At 43.3% G+C, this 26,500-nt stretch overlaps 2 protein-coding genes across 5 annotated transcripts in view; one reads left to right on the top strand and one right to left on the bottom strand.

Annotated features, from left to right (window-relative positions):
* Positions 1-1,782: 1,782 nt before the first annotated feature.
* On the bottom strand, positions 1,783-23,883 carry TrpRS (Tryptophanyl-tRNA synthetase). The gene is made up of 8 exons (XM_075675579.1): positions 23,497-23,883; positions 23,190-23,298; positions 21,045-21,164; positions 17,708-17,890; positions 15,981-16,194; positions 11,322-11,495; positions 8,135-8,275; positions 1,783-3,414 (listed from the first exon to the last, which is right to left on the bottom strand). The coding sequence occupies exons 1-8, from the start codon at positions 23,654-23,656 to the stop codon at positions 3,250-3,252; spliced, it is 1,266 nt and encodes a 421-aa protein (XP_075531694.1). The 5' UTR covers positions 23,657-23,883; the 3' UTR covers positions 1,783-3,249.
* LOC142564552 (calcineurin subunit B type 2) overlaps positions 20,302-26,500 on the top strand; it is a 51,400-nt gene continuing 45,201 nt past the window's right edge. For 3 of the 4 annotated variants that reach the window (XM_075675583.1, XM_075675582.1, XM_075675581.1), the window contains exon 1: positions 24,179-24,332. In XM_075675583.1, the coding sequence (XP_075531698.1) occupies positions 24,330-24,332 (3 nt within the window). In that variant the 5' untranslated portion in view covers positions 24,179-24,329. Of the gene's footprint in view, positions 20,465-24,178; positions 24,333-26,500 lie in introns of those variants that run through there. The other variant, XM_075675580.1, reaches the window with a different exon arrangement.

Below are 26,500 nucleotides of genomic sequence, written 5' to 3'. Positions count from 1 at the left end.
GCTCCGCAATTATGCGGCTGTTTCAGGCACAGATTCAGCGCGCACTTCATTGCGAGCGGAGGTATATTAATTTAGTTAAGTGTGGCATGGCAAACGTAAACGTGCTGCGAAATAGATTTGAAGATTTGAGAGGGCATTCAAGGATTATATATGACTGTTCTAACCGTAAAACTTTTACCTTAACAAATGAGTAAGCGGCTGGGTCATTAATAGCTATCTATTCATTTCAATATAGAAAAATCTGTTTAAATGGAAAATTTCCTAAGAGGAGGAGGAGCTGGGCAAATGCAGATTACACAGATGTAAAAGTCAAATCCTTCTGGCGTGATGACCGAATGTGACCGCATCACATTGCCTCCAGACTCCGTCCCTTTTTCTCTTTTATTAACATATACGTAAAGTTATGCACCTACAGCTTTTCAGTCATACGGTGTAATCTTAGTAATGTCTCCGCATTACATCACTTTGAGTCTCCTCTCCTTTCGCCCTTCTCATATTGAGCTACCATACGGCGTAATGTCGTCCCCACATTTCATCACCGCTCCAGATGTTCCTTTACTTTCTCTTCTCTTCGCTCATTCCGTAGTTACGTGCCTACGCCGCATTGCTAGACATCGCATCATCACCTCCCATCTCGCTCTCCTTTCCCTCTCTCACGAACTGAACTTGCTTAAGCTGGCTGCACCGGTAGCTTTTCAGTTGATTGTTTTTGTTTGAAGTCACACTTGAGCTTGCTCGAACTGCATGTAATCTACAATGATTTTATCGGTGTCCGGCTCCAGCTGTTCCGTATCCATGAAGAAGAGCAAGATTGACATGCACTGCTACTTACTTGCCATGCTGTAAGACTGGCTACCCTGGCCATAGGGAGTATGAAAAATGCACATTGTCATTCTTTGGAGCTGCAAAGAACGACAATCTCGGAAATCAACGGGAAAAGAACTTGCACCGTAAGAACGTCGGCGGTCTGCAAGCACTTCGAGCCAAATATTGTTCTATGTGATTACGGGCACATAGCTAAGGGACAGGAGGTACCAATTCCACAAGTCAAACTAGCACTGGTCCCGGGCACTGTTACGACCTTGCTACCCAATTTACCATCCTACCTTTCAAAGAAAGCTGGCCCTAAAAGATATAGAAGCACGCTTTTTAAACCTCTACAGGCTCATAAAAAAAAACTAACCTTTCTCGTCGGGACTCCAACAAGTCGTCTTCGTCAGAGGAGGCCCTACTTGCTATACGCGAGTGCCAACTAAAACAAGGCAGAGGACATTGAAACTCTTGACCTCGAAGCCATGACACCGACGAATAAGACATAATCATTATCAATAGCTCGTTTCACTGGTGGAACCAATACTGCTGTAAGCATAGATGATCTTTTCACTTAGAGCTGCTGCGTTTTGTCGCAGACACACCTTTTTGGAAAGCTAATTTATCAGTTTCATTATATTAAATGTTTTGCTTTAGTGTCCTTAATCTGGTTCATTTTTTTACCACCTGAACTTGAAGCATGACCTGTATTTTTAGATGCTCTTGGCTTCAACTCATTTGCTGCCCTACTTGTGTCCCCTCTGAAATGGCATCTTGCACTGAAGTTTCTCCTGAACTGAAATCTTGAACTATGCCGTGCAAGCATACCCAAACACTGCACATTTTGATGCATCGCACAAACAACTCTTCAAGTCACAATTAATGTTTTTCTGTACATTGCAGCGTTCTGCTGCTTTAGTGCACAACCCGATGCACTTTCTCCAGATTTTAGGAGTCAAACAAAGTTCTCGGCACATTAAAGAAGTCGTTTTATTTATAAAGCCTCATTCAAACACTTCTATTTCAGCAAGCTGTCGACTCAGAAGGCAGTGATCACATGCAAGACGAAAGTGTTTCTCCATAGACACTAGGAGCACAGTTCCCAGCACTTCATTCAATTACAATTACAAAAAGGATGACACTTGCAGATCTGCAATATCCAATTGTGCTTCATTCCATTGCACAGGGTGCACTGGAAAACAAACATTTCATAAGAGAAAATCCACTATCTTGCATTGACTGACATAAAAAAGAACATGCTGAGTCACTGAGAGGCCATCACATGCTAGCACCATCTGGTGAAAAGGCAAATGTACCTTCACCAAGGTTACCATAACAACCAAACAGCTTGGCACATTCTGTTCCATGCCTCCTGGTGTTGCATCATGCTTACCCCTTCTAGGCCTTGGTCCTTCGTGTTTTTCAAGGGGCCTTATCTGTTTCCCTGCTCAGAATCAAAATTGAGTATCTGCACTTCATGGAAAACAAAAAAAAGACTGCATTTCGACATAATCCACAGACTTCTAACAAAAATGTGATTATGCGCTCAATGGCATTTAATATGCTTCAATTTTTCATAATCTCCAAGAGAATATCATGAAAAGTTCGAAGAGGTTTTAACTGGTAGCGAGCTAAGATGGGACTCAAAAGGAACTTCCTCTGCAAAATCCTCCTTACTTTGTGGCAAAAAAAAAAAAAGATTGTACTTTGGTATAAACCAAAAATTCTTACACAAACGGCCTCCTTACAATGTGTCAGATGTCACTACATCGTGCTTCCTATTTCCGGGTCTGACTTTATGATTTTCAATGATTCTATCTTGTTGCCAGCTCACACTGAAGTCAAAAGGGAGCTTAACCATAAAATCTCCCTTTCTTCTGTGACAAACAAAATAAGAGACAGCTTTGGCATAAACCCAGAATTCTTACATAAATATTCCATTGCAACACACATTGACAAGTGCTTTATCACACTTCCCTATTCTGGGTCTTAATTTTCATTATTTCTAAGTGACCTTATTTGGTCCCCTGTTCTCACTGGAGCAAAAAAAGTAAGTTTTTCCACCAAGCACCTTTTTATTCCACAGCAAATGAAAAGGTGGATGTTCTTTTTGCATAACCTGAAAATTCTTACAAAAATGTTACTACAGTATATACTAGACGTCACATAATCATCTTTCCATTTCCGTGCCTTAATTCTTAATGCTTTCAAAGTTATCCAATATGGTCACATGCTCACACTGGAATCAAAATAGAGTCGCTCCGCCAAGGCATTCCACAAGGCAGCAAATGAAAACAAGGGCGGTTGCGCATTGCCATAATCTAATAATTATTACACAAAAAGTTCTCATTACAGTACGCCACTGCAACCCACACAAACTTCCCGCATACGGAAGTTAATAACCGGAAGTTGGAGAATGCACACTGTACAGCAAAGCATCTAACATTGCCGCTTGACTTCTAGTGGCCTCGGAGTAGTAAACTTGGCTATGACATCATCGGTGACAGCCTTCCTGGCCGTTTGGTGGTCAGCGATGATCTTCTGCAGAATGCCGATCAATTCCTTCTTCAGGTAGCCCGTCAACAGCTCTCCACTGGTGTAATCCTAAAAAAAAAAAAAAAAACACACACACAAAGATTGCAACTTTAAAACCTGGCCAACACAGACAGCGCTATCAGTAAAAAGAGTTTCAACACAAAATTCTGAAAGCCAAACCTCCATCATGGTTCAATACCCTTTATGTGAAGATACCACTCGCAATATAATGACGCACAGTGAAACATTGTTAGGATAAAAAGACATCTGACAGAAAAATACTTTAGTAAATAAGATACCTACTTTCATAAGTGACTATCGCTCATAAGCAATAGATTCCTTTTATCAGGTGCACAACAAACTGGTCGGAAACTCTATTTGACATTTTTCCTATGGATATTAATGCATATTTTGGGCCACATGCAAAGAAAAATTCGCTTCTCTATAACCAAGTGTTGGACTCTGCATGTCTCTGCTTCATTAGAGCAGGGGAATATTGATGGATACAAAGCATGAATGATCAAACTTTATCATTACTTCATCACATCCAATAATTCATTATACTTTTGTTCGACGGTATCATTTCTTGCCTTAGGATTCACTCTAAAGTAAAGCATTTTTATGACTATTCTCCTTATTGTGAATAATTTTGCTATCATGCACTCATTATGGATTCTGAATTCCAAAAGGACATCATCTTGGGCAAGTTGGTGCTTAGATTTCCTGGGTACACTAGGCGCTTCCCCGTCTTCCTTTGTTCTGTCCCTTTTCAAGAAATGTATTTTGCGCCACAAAGTATACCTAGGATTCTGAATGTGCTGAATTCAAACATTGTGAGCAGAAGTTGCACAGTTTTTCACTTCTAGCCATCATCATTGTTTGCTATCTCATTTCTTTTTTTATTGCCATAGCAATTGATACGGACACTATAGATAAATTTTCGCCACTTTCGTGATGTTGCATATAAAGGGCAAGTGCGATATGATAGCACCTGGCGTGCCATGTGATGTGAATCCGAGGAGCCAAGCCGAGAAGGATAGTAGCTTGATGCACATCATGTTCCCAACAAATCCAATGCTAGAGGTAATATGATAAAGTGTGCTCTAGGAGAGGAGAGCATGTGTCTCCTTTTCTAGCCCATTCCTGACTGCACAGGATGTCTACATGACCGAGCGCGCATGCGACCTGCATGCTGTATCTTGGAGGTAATTTGCAGCAATTGCAAGGTGCAAAGTCTAATTGAGCTAGTACACAAAACTGGGGACCCAAAGAATTTGGCTACTGAACACATTGTCCCTTAAATAGCAGTGTCAGGAAGAGTAACCAACCAATAATTCGGACTCCTCGGCAACCGTCTAAAAGCCTCACTTATTGGGAGTATTAGATATCAGATTCACCAGAATAAAGCGACCTTATGCTCTACAAGTGACCAAAAAAGGTGTGGCATTCTGGAGCTATTACTTTCGGGGATATGTTGATCAGATTTCCCATGACTAGTTGAGCATAGGCATCTACGAGCAACGGCATTCTCGGCACAGCCCCAGGAACGCTCTTCACCCATTGATTTGTCTGGTGCTAGTCGCAAAATGTCACAACGTGATCATCCAAGTATACTGCCGTAGTTTGTTAACACATTGCTATGTGCACATATGCTTGCCAGCGGCCTGGTCAGTTCATATCTTGATCATTGTCATGGTGTAGATGGAAGCACAATCAATGCATTGATCGGATCGCCGTCCCTTGGCAACATAACAAAAATCGACTGCACTGAGAGTGAAGACATTCAAGGTAACGTTGGTGCCATTTAAAACAAAACTGCTTGAAGAGGTTGCCCAGGATCGTGTCGCTACTTAAAGGGATAGTGAATAAAAAATTTGTCGCCGAGATTTCTGTCTCCATTGATAGCTGTCGCACCGAGAGCGACCAAAACAACACTCTTTCTGAGGAGAAGTGAGCGAAAAGTAATTATTTTAGTGAATATTTCTCAAATCACAGCACCTACCGGCCTCCTCCGAAAGCTCTGGCAAAACCGGATATCACGTCACGCTTACCCACCTCGAGGCCCATTGCGAGCGATCGTCCACACTGAGCGCGCGAAGGGGCGAGTTGACGTTTGCAGCAACGCGCTTTCTTTGTTCGACCGTCCTATTCGTACCGCTTCCTCGTGTGAGCTGTTCGAAAACCTCGTCTTTGATCACGTGGATTTGTGGTTTGATGTGTGGAGCAGCCGTGTCAACGCCGCAAAATGCCGAGGGTCTGCTGTGCGCATGTGAAAACGGCAGGCAGCGGTAGTCTTTTTCTCGCGTACTTGTTCACGCTGTAGTTTTGCGCACAGGTGCCGTTTGACCGTAATTTGTCGTTTGTACGACGTTCTGAGCCAGATGTTTGGCCAATTCTGCCAGAATGAATCGAAATCCGCATCGTCTGAAGCGACGGCTGACGAAAAAAAATTCGCCGATATGAGACTGGTGGCGCCATCTCGTGTGCACCAAGGGAAGGAGTGCTCGGCTGCGATGAAACAACGGGACGCTGAAACCGCTGCGCATGTACTCGTTCACTTCGTGAATAACACGACGTTCCCTGCTTACAGAGGCGCATTTTAGTCACTGCACATGCCTGGCTCCAATCCTCACCCGTTGCTTCATCGCATTTATTCTCAAAACAGCTACTTGCGCGCAACAAGCACCTGCCGCGCGAGAGTCGGCTCACGCCGCCGGCCACACCTGCTCCGATGGCATAGGTACAGGGAGGTCTACACGCGTCAATATCTTCAACGATTTCTACGTTTTTTTTTCAACAGTGTGTACTCACGGCACCTGTATTGTGCATTGATGGCTTTCATGTTTTACGCGCTAGCAGCTACCCATCCAAGCGGGCGGAGCAAGCCGCTTTGCGCAGAACGCAGAGTAAATTCCTTACGTCGCCTGACATTACATAGCCTGAGGCATAAGCGTCCTCGCTCTGTTGAAACCAAACATGGCAAAGCGTTTGCGTGAGTGAGTCACGCTGGGCGCACCGCCTCGGATGCAACACTGTCAATGAGGCGTGCACCTCTCGTCTCGCTAACTCATTCGTGACAGGTGCGAGCTTGCGATCCGAGCCGCAGGAACCGCGTTTAAATCTGGTTTCCCCCTATGATGCCGCCCCTGATCTCTCGAGGCGAACGCGTGTACATGGAATGCACAGTGTAAACACCACTTTGCTGGTCCAGACTCTCTCGGCACCACGGAGGGGGACAGCTGCGGCGGGTCGTCGCGAATTTCGCTTGACGACGCGGACTGATCGTAGGCATACGCCTTTATCGTTCGTGGTCGTTCAGTAGGCCGCTCATCCAAGTCGGAGTCATAAGTTCCGCTCATGCTATCGCTCTCACTAGAACTTTGCATTTTGCACTGCGCAGCGCGAGGAAAACAAAACTGCGCAGCCGGCCAGCTCGCTCCGCGGCTGCTGAGGGTAGGTGTGACGTCAGATCCGCCGGCTTGTTGTCGGGAGCGCTTTGCGAGTTAAGCAGTGGCCGCTCATAGAGAGTCAAAAATAAAGCCATCCGCTCAAAAGTAACCCGAGTAATGACTATATACTATAGCAATCGTGTCTTAGGAATGCAATTGTGGGGTTTTCTCTATATTCTCCGATTTTTATTCTGTATCCCTTTAACACATAAATCAACAAGCAGTAGGCACAAGAAACTTGCACAACAAACAGCAAATGCAGCCTTCACAACTTAGCAGCTTTGCTTGACTTGCCCTGAGGTTCTGGCATGGGCGGTGAAATGCTGATTGACTAGATTTTGCTAGCCTCGACTTTGGAGAGGTGGCAGCAACATTCCAACCACCTTGCCAGCAACATATCAAAACCGAAGCATCGTTGTGTCTATTAACTTTCACAATGTGCTGACTTGAAAGCACGACAAAATAACAGATGTAGACACGCAGGTTTACAGGACAAAGTGAGACTACAAACTCTCTATTTTTCCATACGCTGTCATGCTTATAGTTCTAAAAACAAGCATGGAACAAGAGCGACAAAACACCAACCATGGCTGGCTGACATTGCCTTTTTTTTTCTAACACCATATCATTCATTTTCGCACTCGCACTTTTCTGCACTTGGGCAACATTCAGCATCCCATACTTGCCAACCCACAAACTAAAAATTCCTAAAAATCACCTGTGGGCGTACAGGGGGAGGTGGAGTGACTAGTGTGTATTATTTAAAAGTTTGCCTTGAGCACACTCCTGTAGCGAGATAGTACGCACTTCGCTACGATGATTTACCGTTAGATGGAACACACAAGCAGCAGCGAACTTGGAACAGCCGAGAGTGACAAGAACATATAATTCCTAAATCACAGCGACCTTACTGTTGTTGATTTTGCCTACTTCAGGAACTTGCCTGAATGGACTTCCTCGAGGCAACTACCTAAATGGTGTCCTTTCACCATGAGAAGACATCCACAGGTATGGTCAGAGACCAGCAAGCAATATTCCGTTTGGGACTTGTTCGTAGCATTAAATACCTGTTTGCATTCAACATTACTGTGAGCAATTGAAAGGACCCCCAAGCAATCCCGTGGAACTTCGGCAATCCATCTACACCTTGAATATTTCCTACTTGGGTGCAGTGCATCTTGGTTTGTTCTATATGTTCAACAAAAGGCTGTGAGCTAGCAAGTTGACAAGTAATTGTACAAGCCATAAACTCTACGGCTTTTCGTAAACTTTACGAAAAATCCGGGAGAGTTGGCAGCTATGGCATTACAATGGGCTCTTCAAAAGAATGCATCACATACCTTGCGAATCTGCTCCAGCTTCTCGTCATCATCGAGGAAGAAGCGGAGATACTGGTACGATATGTCAACATCGCAGTTTCCCCCTTTCTCCTTGTGTTCCTCAATGGTCGCACCACCTCCAGAAAAGGCATACTTGTTGATCTGCATCGAGCGGTGAAAAGAAAGGAAAATGTATGCATTCATCCTGACACACTTTTAAAATGCTAACGATACAAAGCACATGAACTATTTCCAGCAAGGTCTTCACATCTTTTTAAAAGCACAAACGCAATGAAGACTTAGTTTAAAGCATAAAACCTCTGTACTTTGCCCTGCATTCTAGCATCAGCACTGTCGTGGTACAAGTCATTGCTTAGCACCAGCGGTGAACGAGTATTCGAAATTTCGAGTATAAATCAAGTAGTCTGCACAATTAGATTCCTGTTAAACCGACAATTTGCTATTCAAAGTTGTTGAATACTAGTTTCGTTTGAAAACTATAAGAGAAGACACTTCTTGGAAGAAAGAAGTCGCAGTAAGAAATAATGATCCAAGTGGAAACTCTTCTGAATGACTCTAGTTAAGCAGAGCCATAGTAATTGTTCAGACAACTCAGTTCCTGAACAAACACCTGGAGGAGATAGATCACTTCTGGCAATAGTTACCAGTTGTTGAGTAAGCATCTTCCGCCTTAAGAAGCCTAGGAATTTACTGTCACGATTTACCCAAAGCAATTTATTATGTTGTCAATCTCATCACGTTTCAATTCCTTTTTCTGGCAATAGTTACGTCATTGAGTAAGCATCTTTTGCCTTAATAAGCCTAGGAATTCACTGTCACGATTTATTATTTGGTCAATCTCATCATGTTTCAATTCCTTCAAAAGAATGTGTGGTGCTGTAGTATTGCCCTAAGCACCTTCAACAAGCACTACTAATTCAACTCCAGTTAATTTGATATTTCACTTAACTCGATCTTGACCAAAGGTCCAAACAGTGCTCACACATTTCTATTGGCCCAAACTTTTGTTATTCCGATCTTGAAATTGGCCTTCGCCAGATAATTTGAAGTTGACCATTCAGCACGCTGCACCCTTATGGTGACACCAACATCAGCCCCTATAGTGGCAGCATCCGTCTCGGCAAAGCTTAGCGAACAATGAATGAATTGAAAACATGTCGGCGCCTGTCATAAGCACCTATTTTAGGCTTGCCCTAGGAAGATGTTAATGCAATAACAGTAGCTAACAATGTATGATTACTGTATTTACCTTATTCTAATGCAAATTTCTTTTTTTTTTAGGAAATTGAGCTGGAAATTGCCTTTGTCATGTAACTGAATATGAAACCAAAACCTACCTTCGAGATGTTTGTATGCTTTACCACATAACAAAGGTGTATTGCACAGCTATGGTATAAAACATTTACAACTCCTACCTATTTTTTAATTTTTTTGCCAAAAATATCGAGTGCGTGTTAGATTTACATTTTAGGAGCTTTGATGTAATTTTTTAGTTTTCTACTTCACACTTCGAAGAAAGTGGACGCGCATTTGACTTGGGTTCTATTAGAATTGGGCAAATACTGCCAAATGAATCGCCTGTGTTGGCATTTTTTCTGCACCTTGCTTAATTCGAAATGCCGGATAATGTGATCAATTCTGCCGGTACTGTCAGAGTCGAATTAACGGAAGTCGACTGCACGTGCATTTTGTTATGTCTTGTCTATTCTTTCTTCATCACTCTCTGTCACTGTCGTGGTCCACCAGATACAGTAGACTTCTGTTCATTCGACTCTAGCTAATTCCATCCCAACCGAAGGACCCGGCCAGTGACCATGCATTTCTATTGGCCGAAATTTCCATTATCTCGATCCTAAAATTGGCTTTCGCCAAATAATTTGAACTTATTTAACCCCCTATGTTGACCCCGAGCCGTCTTTTTCCTTTGTGATGCAGTCTGGTAATATGAAATTTGTGTGCACGGAGGGAGGGCTCTGAGATGCAAAATAACGTAACGTGGCAGTGAGTGTTTAAGAGGCTGTTGCCCTGGGCTAGCAGTCCAGAATGACGCCGTGCCAATTTTATGAGCATCTTAACTCGGAGGACCCAAAAAGCCAAAATATCATAGCTTTTTTGTTCACTACAGCTTCCCTGCTCAACGTCCCGAGTTCGATTCCCGGCCCCTGTGGCCGAATTCAAATTGGGGCAGGACACAATAACATCTATAAATAACTTCCATAACTGAACCTTTTCTTTTTTTTCCTGGAACAAAATTTAGTTGGAGCTTAGCCCTTGTCTAGTGAATTCATTCTCTGCCTTCATTGTTCCCACTGCTTTTAATCCCAACATTCATGTACCAATTCCCCGGTGCGTGTTAAAACAATTGTCTGGTTAAAATTAATTTAATTAAGTATTTCATTGCGAAATTAAGCCTAATCAATAAATCACATCAAGAATCTGACAAAACTTCAGGTGGTCAGGAAGAATAATGATGATACCAGACAGATACCAATCAAAGTAAAGATTATTAAAAAATTACATTTTGGGCCTCACAATTGTGATATTAACCATACTGCTGTTTTGTTTTTTTGTTACGGTGTACTATATCTGTCACTATGTATGGTCATGTATCTCTACTTACTGCTTCAATTTTCCGCCTCCTCTATTCTGCAACACTTACATATTAATTAAGGTTGTATATCACTCTGAAATTATTTTTATATTTTTTCTGTTGCAGGTAGGCAGGTTTTAGTCAGGTGTTATACACACTTTTTGCCTGGCCTACACTGGTATCATGAATAAGGGCTCAATAAACAATTAAACTAAGCACATGGGAGTCTTGTATCATGCAGACCAGAATGTTGTACTTTAATCGAATCCCAATAATTCAAACTCGAAAGGGCCCAAAATCTTGTTAAGCTAAACAGAGTTTAAATTACAGGAAGCTCATTGAATGGAGGACTTACATGCTGCTGAAAGCAATTTGTCAGCATGGTATGTGCAAATTAACAGTTGCAAACACTTAAATGTTCAAATTACAGGGAGTTTTCGCACATTGAAATACCACGCATAACTTTGACAGGACCAAAGCATCAGTTCAAAGCAAGCTAGTTCGAATTAACAAGATCCCACTGTATTTAACCACCTTCACCTTGTCAATGTCTGTTCAGTTTCACCATGGTCAATCAAGCACTTAATCAAGTATCACCTTGTTCTTGATCTGAGCAGGGGTGTCAGTGAGGAATATGGACGAGTTGGGGTCACTGGCGCTCATCTTGCTCTGTGCCCCCTGCAGTGCCGGGAAGAACACCGAGTGCAGCAGGGCAGGCTTGGGATAGCCCAGCTTGGGCGCCACGTCCCGCGTCATCCGGAAATAAGGATCCTGAAGCAGTCGTGCACAGGAGCATAAAACATGAAACGGAAGTGTAAAAACAAAAACAGGAACTGTTATCTACTAACTTTGCTTAACTTATTACATCTCTTTTGAGCCTCATAAAATGTTGCCGTGTGCAACCTCTGTTTTGTTGCTCTCTGCACCCACCACACAAACTCCATAGCGCACGGTGACACATGGCACAGACAAAAAGGTGCCACAGTAACATGGCCTCCGAGATATGTTACACACACACACTTTGTCAGACTGAATGTTGACACAATCAAAATCGTCTCTACTAGTACTAGCTAGCATGGTGTGCAAATCACTATGCAGTGAAACACACGTTTCTCTTTTAAAATTTTATTGCAATAGCAGTTATATGGACGCACCAGGCAAATTTTGCCATCAGTGTCATCACGAAGGTCTGCATAAAGTCCAAGTGCGATAATATCGTATTGCACCTTGCGCCCCATACACTGTGGGTGTGAAAAAAAGCATGCAAGTGTGAGCCGAGAAGGATGGTGGCTTGAGTGAATAAGCACGTTCAAAGGGAGGGGCTAGTTTTGAGTGCGCGGTAACACCAGGGGGTCAGGTGAGTGCGCATATCCTCTAACCCAGTCATGGCTGCGCATGGCTGTCCACACTGCTGAGCGCTTCCGCGGCCCATCTTGCAGGTAATGTGGGGCGGGTGCAAAGTTTGGGTGAGCCGAGATGGCCGATCGCTTCATGCGTGCTGTCTTCTCGCGGGCCTAGCGTTGGAGGTCATGCAATCTCAAGTTTAGAAGACGTGTTAAAGCTAGAAGCAAGGCGAGAAAGCGGCAGCTCACCGAGGCCGGTGTTGCTCATCATGCCAGCATTGTGACAATGAGTGCTTGCAGTCGTCAAGTGATATCGCTTCATGTTTGCCTGTACTTAAGTCACACCATGCTTGTTCATTTAATTAGTAAGTGAATGCTTACTGCAATTAATATGGACGATAAAACGACGACTACTTCGTGTAGTTCTCCAATACACTGCTATTGCTATCAATGCTTCACCTATTGACCGAAACAGACTTTCCGTCAGGAATAATTTTGTACTTCACTCCCTTTATTTTTGCTCACATTTCTCAGCAAAACTGTTTTATGATTCAGATCACTTCATATAACATTTGGCAGTGGCCCTTGCCTTGTTTCTCAAGAATGCAAATTGGCCATTGTCTGCATCCCTTTTATGAACCCCAGCAATTAATAAAACAAATTTCAAAGGACCATGCTCTGTCATGCTGCAGATGCCAGAAGTGACCAGGCAATGTCGTACCCACCTAGAGCCAAGACAAAGACAACTTCGCTTGTTTTTTTTTTACAAACCAGGCAACAATAGCAAGCGTAGTAAGCGATCTAAACTACAAAATGTTTTCTTGCTGCAAAATTTGAGCGAGAACAGGCCAGCACTATGCACAAAATATTTTTTAGCTTTAGTTTTAAGGGAAAACACAGGTCTATGTATATACTTCTAATTATATAGTTTCTTACAATTATCTTAGGTAGCTTGCAATGGTGCTGTGGTACGTGTAGAAATGGCAGAAAGTAAGGCCTTTGGATTGGCAACTTTCTTGAAAACAGGTCACCTTTAAGAGGTGTCTAGCAAATTTTGCCTATAAGTGCTGAAATTTGGGCGAGTTTGTGAGACTGCATACTTGACTTGAATTTTGAAATTTGAGCCAAATTTTCATTATTTCGATCATAATATTAACTTTTGCTGGATAATTCAAACATGACCAGTCAGCATGCACAAATTTAAACCCTATGTTGACCCCCATAGCGACCCCTCTAGTTTGAGCATCTGTCTGGGCCAAGCTTAGAGGGCAGTGGATGTGTGGGTCACACATCGCCTCTCGTCGAAAACGCCTATTTTCGGTCTGCCCTAGGAAAATTTTCATGTAATGGGGACAGAGGAAAGGAAGACCAGACAGGACGAGCGCTAACTTTAAATTAAAGTTTATTCTCAGGAAACCGCCTATTCATCTGTTGACACTGATCAGAACCACCGCACATCATTGCACAAGTGTGCTCCATGATCGGAGCGCACGCTATGGTTGCAGTCGCTCCACTGTTAATATACAATTTTGATTTCTCTCAGAATGTTGCTAAGCATGGTTTCCTGTACTCGTGAAAAAAAAAAAGAAACAATACTCACATTAGTCGTGCGAGCGTATATAAGTTGCACTGTCGTACAAAACACCCTGATCAAAATTTTGGGAAAAAATTGTGGCATATAGTCTGGAAGATACAGTATATCCGCTAAAACAGCATGAAAAGTGCTCTTTTCTGCTGTATTATAAGGTCTGAACACATTTTATCCAAACATAAGCTCCCAAATTATGTTGTACAGTTTATACCAAACACGAACTCTACCAGCAGGCTGTTAAAGTTTACAGGAATGTGGTTTCTTGGACTTGGTCGCGACTATCAAGAAAGATACCGAGACCACAAGATTCAAAGTGTAATCTCCCCACGAAGTGAGGCCAGATCCAACAGCTGGGAATTTCAAGCGCGTGCACGAGACCTCTGACCATACCACGCGCCACGGGCAGTTGTTCTCCCAGCAGCCGGCGAGAGGCGCTCCATAAGTTCAACAAAAGATGACAGTCAAGATTCACTGTATCGGTTTTAGTCGTACGCTTAGGTTTTCTTCGCTTACTCGTAGTATGTGTGAGTAAACATCAATGACAGATGTATTGCGATTTACCCAAAAGCTTTTGTGAAAATTATGTTCAAATAATGTTTTATTTGTGCAGCCATGACAAGGTCTCTAGGCCAAGCCACAATCGTGACAAGCCAAACTGCCCATATATCCTGTAATTCCTATTGCATGGCAAAGCATCAACTGGGAAATTTGCACAGATGGCAGTGCCAGATTTCTCTCTTGATAATATTGTAAGAAACTCTTGTCCTGTACATGCTAGCTTCAGTAAAACAAAAACAAATGCAAATATAATACAGTGCACTAAATCTAAATGTTTATTATCAGAATCAAGTATCGCTGACCCACTGAACCTCTAAAGAGGGTGAAAAAACCACCGCCCCTTCCAGTCCATGAAGATGGCCGAACAGCGAAGCTGTGTTAGTTACACCAAGTGTTACATGATGAAAGCCAAACTTCGCAAGCAGTCTATAGCGTAAATCTTTTGTTTCACTATTCTTTCACCTCATTTTTGCTTGTGCGTGCTTCGCATGGGGAGCATATTTTAGGAGCACTGCCATTTAAGCTCAGCATCTCTGACACACAGCTTAGAGTCAGCCATATGACGACGAGCTCATTCATGAGCCATTGCCAACGCTTGCAGTAGGCAGCTTCTTTCTTGGGAGCACGCACTACTCATGGTCTTTACATAGTTGTAGCTTGGACGGAATGTGTGGAACTACTAATACGAAGCTCCGTATAATGGCCACAAGGCCCATCACTGGAGATGCGGGCGCTGCAAACGTCGTGACGATTGGTTGGATTGGTTTGGATGATTGACATGGCTGCCGGCACTTCTTGTAGGCACAAGAAGTGCTGTCAGCCACGTGCTCCTAGTATCATGTTGCAGTCGCTGGGCGCTGTTCATTGGCTGAAAACTGCCAGCATAACATTTGTTTCGTTCGCGGCAGGATGGAATGAATCGTCAATAAATTCAATGCCAATCTGGCTCGATCGCCGAAAATGCACCGTGTGACAACCGCATAAGATTTGCATATAAGATAGCATTCTCACAGGGGGAAAGGGGTCACTCCAACCGCTTTCCCCCTGTTCAGCTATTGCTTTCCTCTCCCACTAGGTCGTGTGGCCCCTTTTTAGCGAAGTCCAACAACGGCGGCACACGGTCCGCATAAACAGCTTCACTGTAAAAAAAGAAAAAGCTGTAGGAGGACAGCTTGAAAACACCTCCACTATAACACAACCTACGATCGCAAGCTTGGGCAGAAAATACCTACACAAAAATTGAATAAGGATGTGGCATGTAACTGCACAGAAAAACCATATACACACGCACCTAACGAATGCTTCACCTCAAAAGTATATTGTGCATGCTCATAAACTGAAATACAACAATAGCAACAGCTGCAAGATAAGCTTCAAAAATTTGGCAGAAAGCTTTAGCGCTTGATTCACACCAATCCACAGCACGTCAATAAAAAAAATACACCATGCATTAAAAAGTAGCATTGCAAGTATGAAAGAAAAAAAAAATGACACAAACAAATCAGAAGTACTAAATAATATAATACTATCAACACCAAATATAAGAAAATTTATTCAATAAGCAGGGCAAATTATGGTTGGGCGATTGCAGGCTATACAAGAGCGGCAGTACTGGAACCTTTCATTCCATTAACTTTTAATAAGCAGGGCAAATTATGGTTGGGCGATTGCAGGCTATACGAGAGCGGCAGTATAGGAACCTTTCATTCCATTAACTTTTTTCCGACACGTGGCGAAAATTGAAGTTGAGACTGTAATCTTTACCTGGTCGATTCCACAAGGAATGAGGCAAGGAACACGGCTCTTCTCTCCAAAGATGAATGGAAAAGACGAACTCAGTGCTGGCGCAGCCTGGACAGCCGGGAAACTAATCTTGCCGATGGAGTCGCTGTCACCGAAACCGAAGATGCCTTTGACCTGGTTGAAGGTGACACCTCGCCGTATCCTCACAATGTTCTTGTAGAACTCAGGGCACCTCCTATATTACAGAGGAACAGAGAAGAGAATGTGGAGCATAACTAATAGAAAATGCAACTTTTTTTTATGTGTACCATCACATGAATCACAGTCAACGATTCCCACTAATGTGAGTATAGCAACTATAGCAAACAAGCAATTTTTAATTGGTGTATCAAATAAATAGTGACACCACAAACACAAGCAAATGGCATCATCTAAAAAAAGCTAGTTTTAAGTCCTCACATTTATGTATGGCAATGCTCAAGGTGTACAATAGGTTATGTGCATAGAGAGTGTATCACAGTGTCCACATTACTGAAGAGAAAGGCCCTGCAGGACAACAGATCAAGCATTGCCACACTTCTCTCATAAGAATTCCATTAAAACCATGCTCAAATGCCATCACAATCCATTCACTTGTGAGACCACCAAATGTAAATGTATGCTAGGAAAGGTCTTATGCAAAATAATAAAATCTGTTATAATAACATCTGTTAGAATAATAATAATAAATCTGTTAGAATAAGAAATCTGCCAAACAAGACCAAAATCAACAACAGTCAACATTGTCAATTCAACTTCGGTTGTTCACTTCCGCAGCTAACAATCAGCCAGCTGTGACGGCCAAGGCCAAAGTCAGAGTGACCGGGATTTGCCAGCCGCTCATTTGCCAGCCGGTGTGTGCCGGCAGAATCTACGGAAAATAGCAACAGTACGTACAGAGAGCCAAAAGCTACGTTTCGTGGATCGCTCATACAGTGACAACTGAGTGGTTGACGGGCGAAATGGTTATCTTTGGGCCTTTCACTATAATGATCTTTCAGAATAAGAAACAATTTACCGAAGTCCCCTGAAGTTTGTTATAGTGGTATTTCATTCTATTTGCATTTTGTTCATACATATCAGTTTTGCCCTAAGTAGGCTTTGAGTAAACAAATCTCAAATTATTGCAATCATTGCAATCAATATAAGAACCATCAGTAACCTCTAGAAATCAGGCATCTTACGACAAAATTGTAAATGTGAATGCATCAAGCAGCACAAGTAGCAGCATAGGAGACAGACAGAGTGCTAAAACATCGCAATGTCCTACTCTCATGCGACGTCACGATGCATACACATCCCGAGAAATAGAGCTGAAAATGGATCGCAGGAAAGCTATTGTAGCAAATAATTTAGAACTTGCCATTATTCCTTTGAGAGGATCAAGGTCTAGGACTTCCATTTCACATTGCACAAGAATGAAAAGTCAGAAATATGCCAGTAATCTTCTAGAAGGAGTAAGGTGCACTTAAACTTGAATGCTTTCCAAATAAGTAATGATTACAGAGTCTATGCAAAAAGAACCACTTATTTCATGCCACAAAGACTGGAAGGTGGAGCATGTGACACATTCGCCTTATGGCGTAAATGTTCACACGTTATCGGAGGGCATCTGGACGTCTCCACTTATAATTTTAAAAATTCAGCAGCAGGTATCAGACCATACACAGCAAAACTCCCACTTCAGCTTGAATCCTCAGTCAACTCACCCCACAAACTGAAAGTCTGTGAAGATGAATGTCTTCGCAGGGTCAAAGCCACAGGCAATGATGTCTCGCATGTTTTCGTGGGCCATCTTCTCTGTCTCCTCCACCGTCATGTCTTTCCACAAGAACTTCTCATCATCAGTGAGCTGGATTACCAGAGGCACATCGAAAGTGTCCTGAAGCCACCTGCGGAACGTTTTACCATTTGTTCAATGTGACAGACCCATGGCGACATATTTCACTAATGTTAAACATTGTCACTAGGCAAGACAAGAGTCGAAAGAAGCAGACGATGCACACATCTGCTCCTGAGGTACTCGGGAATTGCTGCGACCGCAATCTCGAAGGCCATGTGCCGCTTAGCACTATTGCCTGCTTTGAGTCAAATGCCAGCACACAGAGGGCGCCATCCTTCCACAAGAAGCATCGACAGAGCCACGTGAAGTAGAGCTCTAAAATTAAACTAAATTCCGGAGTTTCACGTGCCAGAACCATGATATGATGATGGAGCACGCCATAGTGGGAGACTCCAGATAATTTTGACGACCTGGAGTTCTTCAACATGCACCCAATGTACAGTACACAGGCACTTTTGCAATTCATGTCCATCAAAACGTGGCCGTTGGGGCCAAGACTTCATTCTGTGATCTCGAGCTTAGCACAATGCCGAAGCCACTATACCACCACAGTGGCTAGAATCAGTGCTCTTCTGTTTGAATGTCTAATAAGAAGTATCTATCTGCAATATTTTTCTGTTGCAATGCAATATAATTAACCTTTCTTGTGATCAGCATGTGACTAAGTTTAGTAATTAACCAAACATGCTGCGACAACAAGCTTGGCACCATATCTTCACAGAGGTCGCATCAACACTGTCTCACCATTTACATCATTCTCTCACTGACGAAGCGCTGCTCTCAGTAAAAGTGAAGCTATGAAAACCTTCGTTCATAGCCGATCACTTCTCCTCGACACTTACCTGCCAACCGATGAACTTTAATATCAGTAAAAAAAAAAGCTCATGGATATGACAAAGTGAGCGTATGAGGGCGGAGGTAAGGGAGAGGCACATATTTTTGATTCTTTGCCTTGAGCGCACACTTTTTGCAGTATACATGCACACTTTATTTAGGACTATATACATTTAGATACAGCACACAAAAAGCAGCAAGCTAGGTGCAGCAGCCACTTACAAGCAATACAGTGTTTCAGTTGAGTTACCTTTTCAGCAACCTTGCTTTGCAGTTTAGCCTGCTTCAGGAAATTGTCTCAACAAATTTGCTCAAAGCAAGTAGCCCTCTGTTTAGTGCCTTGTCACGAAAGCTAAGTGTTGCCTTTAAGAGTGGAGACCATAGTGCAATCCTTGTTGTTGACTCCTAGCAAAATAGACTTAAATTTATGAAAGGGAAAGATAATGTCTACTTAACACTTTACTGATGAGTGTTGTTCACAGGCACCATAACAGAAAAAGAAAATTTTTTTGCAGAGATTTGGCACTGAGTTTGAAGTTTCCAGCTAAATGTCTTCAGCTAACACTTAATGAGAGGCCAGCAAGCGTTATTTCTAGGTTTAGAGCAGGAACACAGGATGAGAAATAAGAAATTTGGCATTCGGCTCCTTTTATTTTGAAAGCATGGTCAAGGGAGACAGACTAATGGAAGTTCTCCTGCTGCAGTAGTGTTACACAAGTGATGTAGAAATGTGCAACTGTGGTTCACATATGGCAAGAGCTGTCTGTACAAATTTCAAATGAAGCTGTAAGTGGCTTGGAGTGGCCCACTTCTAGTTTATTGCCTGGGTTGTCCCTCTACTGTTGACGTTTCCATGAAATGTTCTTCTTCTTTTCGTTCATTATATGTATTTTCAACGTGTTTTGCATATCAAGAAAATTATAAATTTTGGAGAGTATATATATATATATATATATATATATATATATATATATATATATATATATATATATGTGTGTGTGTGTGTGTGTGTGTGTGTGTGTGTGTGTGTGTGTGTGCTGTCGTTAAAAGGTCAATGTAGCCATGAAGATACAACAAAGACACATACGAGTTCCTCAGAAAGAAATCTTAGCAGTTGAAGAAAACATTTTCATTTAAGAGTCAACTCCGACACCACTAAATGTCCTACAGGAGAAATTACATTACAGAACCAGACTATCAGGAGGCTAGCACTTGGTAGTGCGACAGTGAATCTATCAATCTAAGTGGAAAATCAAAGCATAGAGCCGCAGTTAGCTAAACCAATTATAAAGAATATCACAGGTCTCCTTTGTCGTGCAGTACTACATCCCAAGGCGCATAAGTGATGTTCCTGACATAACAATCGATGGCTTGTTTATGTGCCAATATTAAAATGCTCCCACATGCTGCCCAGAACAGCACATAGCCGCGCACATAGCAAAAACATCCAGACCCGTGCACTAAGGAAAGTGGCCAACGATGACAACAATGACCAGTGTGAACAATGACCTGCTTCAACCGCCGGCCTTGTCACACTGCAGACAAACAAAGAAGTGACAAAGAAGTTTCCATGATGACAATGCCCAGTGACACAATGCTACATTCTCCTGTGCACGAGCCTACCGGACTACGCATTGGAAACAAGGTCTGCCTATGTGGCAGGCTGCGTTAGTTCCATCCTTTTTGCCCCGAGTTATTTTTTAATAAGCAGTCCTACTATTTTTATGGATTTTGCGCCCGACTCTGACAAAACAACATGTGGCAAGTGCTAGACACAACAATGCGCCAGGTAAGAGTGTCCTTCTGAGCAGTTAATGTGCACGTTTCAAGAGCCGAAATTCCCGCTACAGAAAAAAAAAGAAAGAAAAACTGGGAACACTGACAAGCCCTTTCGCAGTATGATCACTGTGTCTCTCATTAACATTAGTGAGGTAACAAGACCGGCCAATTAGAGTGTGCCTGAGAATTTCGTGTCACAGGCACGGCCTGAATACAGAAACCAAATTACAAAAAACATAGACAGAGTAAATTCTGTCACATATATCAAACCATTGAATTATATGAATGTTGGAAACGTGAAGCACATAGAACATATCGAACTTAATTCATAGAGTTTATTGCCCAAAAGCAAGACCCAAGCTATGCCTGATGTCTTCACTAAGGGCTCCAGCTTAGGTAATTGAGACCACCTAAGGTTCCCAACGTTATTGTCTGGATCAGTCACTAAGCGTGATGCAAGATAGAACAAGAATGAAAAACAATTACATTGAATGTCAGCAAAACTGAAGCACTGGCCAAAACCTACTGAAAGCTATGCCAATGGTTTCTGGCAGTTTGTCTAGAATTATCTAGATTGCAGATGAGCATACTTGGTGAAGATGAAAGGGATCAGGTGACCAATGTGCAGGGCATCGGAAGACGGGCCCCTCCCCGTATAGAGGTAGAATGGCTTCTTTTGTTCATAAGCGTTTAGAATCTCGTTCAATTCCCTGAAAAAAAAAACACAAGAACAAATTTTAAGCTCTGCCAATTGCCTACAAGCTCACACAGTGCTCATCCCTGAGAGCATAAGCAGCACAATAGAAGAACGGCAGATGACAACACATGACACACACACACTCCTCTCAAATGTAACAGAACAGTAGACGACAAATAATATGCAAAAGAAGTGCCTGCCCTGTACAAGGCTGGTGCTTATATGTTATTTTTTTTTCTTCTGTTGCACCTGGAGCTCCAGGCATAAAAACACCTTGCAATACACCATGCAACAGAAGTCTGCGGTGGACCAGCTGGTTGGTGTTCACTTTTTATGGAAAAAGAAGTGCAGCAGAACAGATGACAGCACGCAGGTCATGCTTCTTCCAAATGCAACAGAAGAACAGCAGACAACAACAAAATTGAGCATAAACCATCGACAATGGTTTTCAATGTAAGCGAATGGCTCAAACGAACAGACAAATGACAACGACCCCCCCCCTCCCCGCAACTAGGTTACCCAACAGCGTGCGCCCTTTCCCATGGTGCCTTAGCATAGCAAGTTCGATTATCAACCATAAATCAACAATGTAACTTTTCAAAAATGCCAAACAAACTGTTATTTATGTAGAACTGACCAGCGAGCCTGCTTCAATTACCACCAACGTTACCTGCAATGATTGTACAGCCGCCCTGATTTTAAATAATATAGCGCGAGCGTCGACTGAACTGCTGGTGAGCGCCTTATAACGGCGATAAGCGTGCAACAAGGCGAGAGTTCGCGCACGAGCCTTGTTGCCTTGTTGCACTCGCCTTGTTGCACGCCCTTGTTGCACGCTTATCGCCGTTATAAGGCGCTCACCAGCAGTTCAGTCGACGCTCGCGCTATATTATTAAAAATCAGGGCGGCTGTACTTTAAACAAACACATTATCAAGACAGCCCAACTTGATATTTCAGTGTAGAAGGTTATTTGTACATTCGTTATGACAAAGTTTGATTCCCCTCATTCACTGGTTAAAATTAAATTATGGGGTTTTAAGTGCCAAAACCATGATTTGGTTATGAGGCATGCCGTAGTGTGGCACTCTGGAATAATTTGGACCAAGGGTGCTTTATCATGGACTTAAATTTCAGTATACAAATGTTTCTGCATTTTGCCCCTACCAGCTATCTATGGCACACCCTTCTTCCATGCTGTTGCAATAGATGAAACATGTCAGTATTCAGCCTACATCCAAATGGTTTGCAGCATCACATTTCATTCATTCACTGGTCATCACAAAGGATGCTGTAATTTAGGGCAGGCTTTTATTTTGTGATATTGTGGCAGAGGCAATAGAATGCCCTCGGTATTGAACACATAACAGCACCATCATGTTAAGCAGCTTTGCAATTCTTTACCCAGTCTTTCACCGTCAGATGCCAAAAGTGCCAGCAGAGAAATTTGATCAAATTATTGCCACTGAGGTGCATTTGCCTTTCTCTGCAACTACAACTGCTATTCAGAGAAAAATAAAAGGGCAGTGAAAATCAACCATCTCGATTGCTGCTGCAAACTTTAAGCACATTAAATGCGACCACGTGACCATTTTCCTGAAGCAAAGAAGGTTGCAGCACAGCCCTCATGCATGAACATTAGCGGACTGTAACAAATTTATTAACCGCGGTTTTCGGGTCCCAGTTAGGCAAACAATTTTGAGGCAGTGCTTGCTCTTTCAAAATAAATATTGATTCATTGCAGACCCTCTCATATAATGAACAAATCCAGCACGACAGCCCGTTCGACGGCGTAAGGGCCAGTTTCGGATGCTCTGTTGCTGTTTTGCAGCTCAGAGGTAGCGATGTGAAATGGCTAACAATCAACAGTCATTAATATGTGTCACTCAAATGTTTCCGCGACGATGTGGGAGTGCAAAGTGAATCATCGTAAATAGCCACATTATAAAATACGAACATCGAAATTAATTACAAACAGGGGTGTAAAATTATCGCAATGATCGTGAGTGCACCAGCGTAACGGATGTTGTAAACACTCACCTGTGCGAAAAGAAAACACCTCTCCGAAGGAAGTGGTGCGCTTTCTTCCCCGTAAGGCTCTCAATCCTGTCCACGAGGTCTTGCGTCACCTTCGACGAGCCAAACTTCACTGAAACAGAACGTGTAGGCAAGAAATGCAAACACACGAGGCACACGCAAGCGCAGTACGTATTATGTCCAGATCATAACGCGCAGAGAAATGTCAAATGCTTAGGCTGAAACACCAGTCTATAACGATGAATGCTGAATGACCATGCATACGCTAGCAAAAGCGGAACGGCTCCGACTGCTTCGACAGCTAGCTCACCGATCAGCTTGTCATAATCGATGCCGGTCGCCGACGCACTGACCACATTCCACGGATTCACCACGTCTTCGTAAGTTCTCGTGTCCGCTTGATCGCCGCAGTCATTCAAAGAAAGCCGGGCCACGTCTTCAACACAAGCCGACATCGCTGCCGGTAGCATGTATGAATGCTATTTTAGTCGCGAGTTTTACTTGGGTCGCCGGTCTAACGCTCTCGCCTCGAAAAATCTCTCACAAGTACATTCACGCAAGCCGATACACAAGTTTCAGCCTCCGCGATTGCCCAGTGTTCCACGTTATTCAGACCACTTTCGCCACATTTCATTGACACGCATTCGTACAATGGTTTGTCCACGGTTTGTCTATTTGTCTATGCAGGGCTGGTCTATGTCAATTTGCAGCGAAATGTGGAGAGACGATGCGGCATGCGAAAACACATATGCATTGAAGTAAAAACTCCGCTCGCGCCACTATGCGGATAAATTTTGAAGCTCTTGCTTTCGGTTTGACGAATTCGCGCACAATCTCGGGCATTTATTGTTATTGATAAAAAAACGTGACAAATGATTTGAACCACTAGGAGCATGATTATTGACGCAAGGATGCCTGAAATAAAACAACAAGACGACAAGGTCAACATGGAAGAAAAATAAAAGTGAAGGGGCCATTCGAAAATAAACCGCACTAGATGTCTCTACCATCCCTCGAGCCGTCTGATCGCGCTGGTGGATAGTGGGTAGTTCGGGTAGAGGAAAATTCGTCGTGTTTTACTCCTGGGCGGTCCTTTGCGGCTCGGATTAATCGTGCTGCAGCGCGCGCCAGCCACCGCCAAACATGGTGAGTTTGCCTTACGTTCGTCGTGCTTTATACCTACGCACGGATCGAGTCGTCCGCGCGTGCACGGTGGGGGCCAACGCTGCACCACCGCTCGGGAGAAACCGCTACTCGCACTCACTGCAGCACTTCGACGGCGAGCTGCGCTGCGGAGTTTGTCGCCGTAGTGGGGTCCCCCTTCTTCCTACCTCCTTCAATGCCTCGGGGGCATTACACACGTCCTTGTGACACGATCCGCGCTTGTTCGTCGTAATGCGCGTCCTTCGAGGCGCTTTTTTAAACGTCCCCCTAGGCCTAAGGATATTGGAATTTCCGGGACTGCGGCAGGCAGCCTCCCGTCTTTTTGCGCCTCCCCCAAAAGTGAGGCTTTTGCATGATGAACCCGCTGTATAGGAGCCTTGCAGCCATAGCGGTGCGATACTCCTCTTTCGGAACTTGTATTGCTTTGTATTTCGTGTCTTCCGTCGATTTAGTTTTAATTTTCTTTCGTTTTCGCTTCATCTTCGGTGACAAGGGTGGCGCTGAAAATGAAGAGAAACATCCCGCAGTGAACGCTGTGTTACTGCGGTCGGGTCGTTTTCACTGGTGAAAAGCGTGCACGGTGAACGTCCGTCCGTGTAAAAACAGAGGGCATTCTTTCGAGTTTTTCCTTTAAAAAAAAAAAAAAATTGAGCCGTCCGTGACGTTATCGGGGGACACTAGTTGGACGCGACCAAAATGTTCGCAGAAGGAAAGAAAACAAGAACACGGGCGCTTATTCGTTTACTTTCCTTTTTTTTTTTTTTCGCCTAAACCGCGGCGTGCAATTAGCGCGCAACACTTGTACGTATGAATGCACTGGCACGGTAGCGGCGTTTTCGAAGCATCCGTCGCACTCATGGCAGTTTGAGGAAGTGCGTTTGAATGAATCTGGCGCGTTCAGACGGAAAAACGAGGAAAATCATTTTTTGTTTTCTTTCGTAACTTATTGAATACAGTCCGCTCGCAGCAACTGCAGCGGACACAAAAAAAAAGGAAAGCGCGCAGTTCGCCACCCTCGCTCAATTATGACCAGGCCGCACGGCATTCGCGTGAATTCTAATGCTTGTGCAACTGGTAACCTACTCCGTTCGTTGAGAAGTGAACCCGACGCAGAGATATTTGTGCGCCGATTTAAACTTGAAAGCCTCGGAGGCGCGCGCGCCTTTAACTACGGTTGTCGATATTCGAATCGACGCGGTACACTTTTTGTTCAGCTCGCGCACTACGAAGCGTGACCATTTCGGCCTGACCTCCGCTACGCGCCAGTGATCGTTGAACGTGGTGACGTTGTGCGTGTAGTACTACTTACCTCTGCGCAGCCGCGCCGGCAGGCGTCGCTTCCACATTCCGAAACTGCTTCGAGGTGGGGGGTGGGGGTGGGGGGGTCAGCCGTAATTCAACAAGGGACTGTGTGTTGCGCACCCTGAAGAGCCGCCACAGCAACATGTAGCAACAATGAGGACTGGTTTCGGGACTGCTTGGTCTTGCATTCTAACTAGGTTTTTTGTGTTAATGCTAAACACTGCAATAGACAGAAACGCGAACACTCTTTGTTGCTTTTGGGTTTGCTGCAGTATTCGGCACTAACAGACCCTTACATCGATAGCAACTATGAGTTGACAGAATCTTTCCTAATGCTCTAATTTTCTGTCTGCATTTTAAATGAGGAATGTTTTAAAGAAGAATGTGTTAGCGGATGAGTTTAATTTAATTAATTTTGCACATCGACGACGTCATACCCACCCACTCAATACTGTCCCAGTAGTCCCATCTTTCTGTACAGCCTCCAAAAGCATGTACACAGCGACAATCGCAAGGACGGACTCATGTTAGTTGAGCTCTTATTCTACCTAGAGGTATGTTAGTGCAAAATACTGGAACAAATGTAAACACTCTGCCTTTCTGTTTTATGTTTTGTTGGTATATTTGCACTATCAAACTGCTAATTAAATAGCAATGACAAGATCACAAGAACTTTCTTAATCCGTTTTTTTTTTCTACATTTCGAGCCCACAGTGCACGTTTAAGCAGACAAGATTAAAGCAGTTTTTTTGTTTTTGTATAGACACTGTACTTAAAAGGCACTCAGTCCAGTCCGTAATAGGGAAGTTCATTGTGTTTGTCTTGTTCCTGTATATTTTTTACTAATA

Source organism: Dermacentor variabilis, chromosome 11 (genome assembly GCF_050947875.1).
Source record: "Dermacentor variabilis isolate Ectoservices chromosome 11, ASM5094787v1, whole genome shotgun sequence".
Taxonomy (NCBI): Eukaryota; Metazoa; Arthropoda; class Arachnida; order Ixodida; family Ixodidae; genus Dermacentor; species Dermacentor variabilis.
This window is presented reverse-complemented; position numbering and strand designations above follow the sequence as displayed.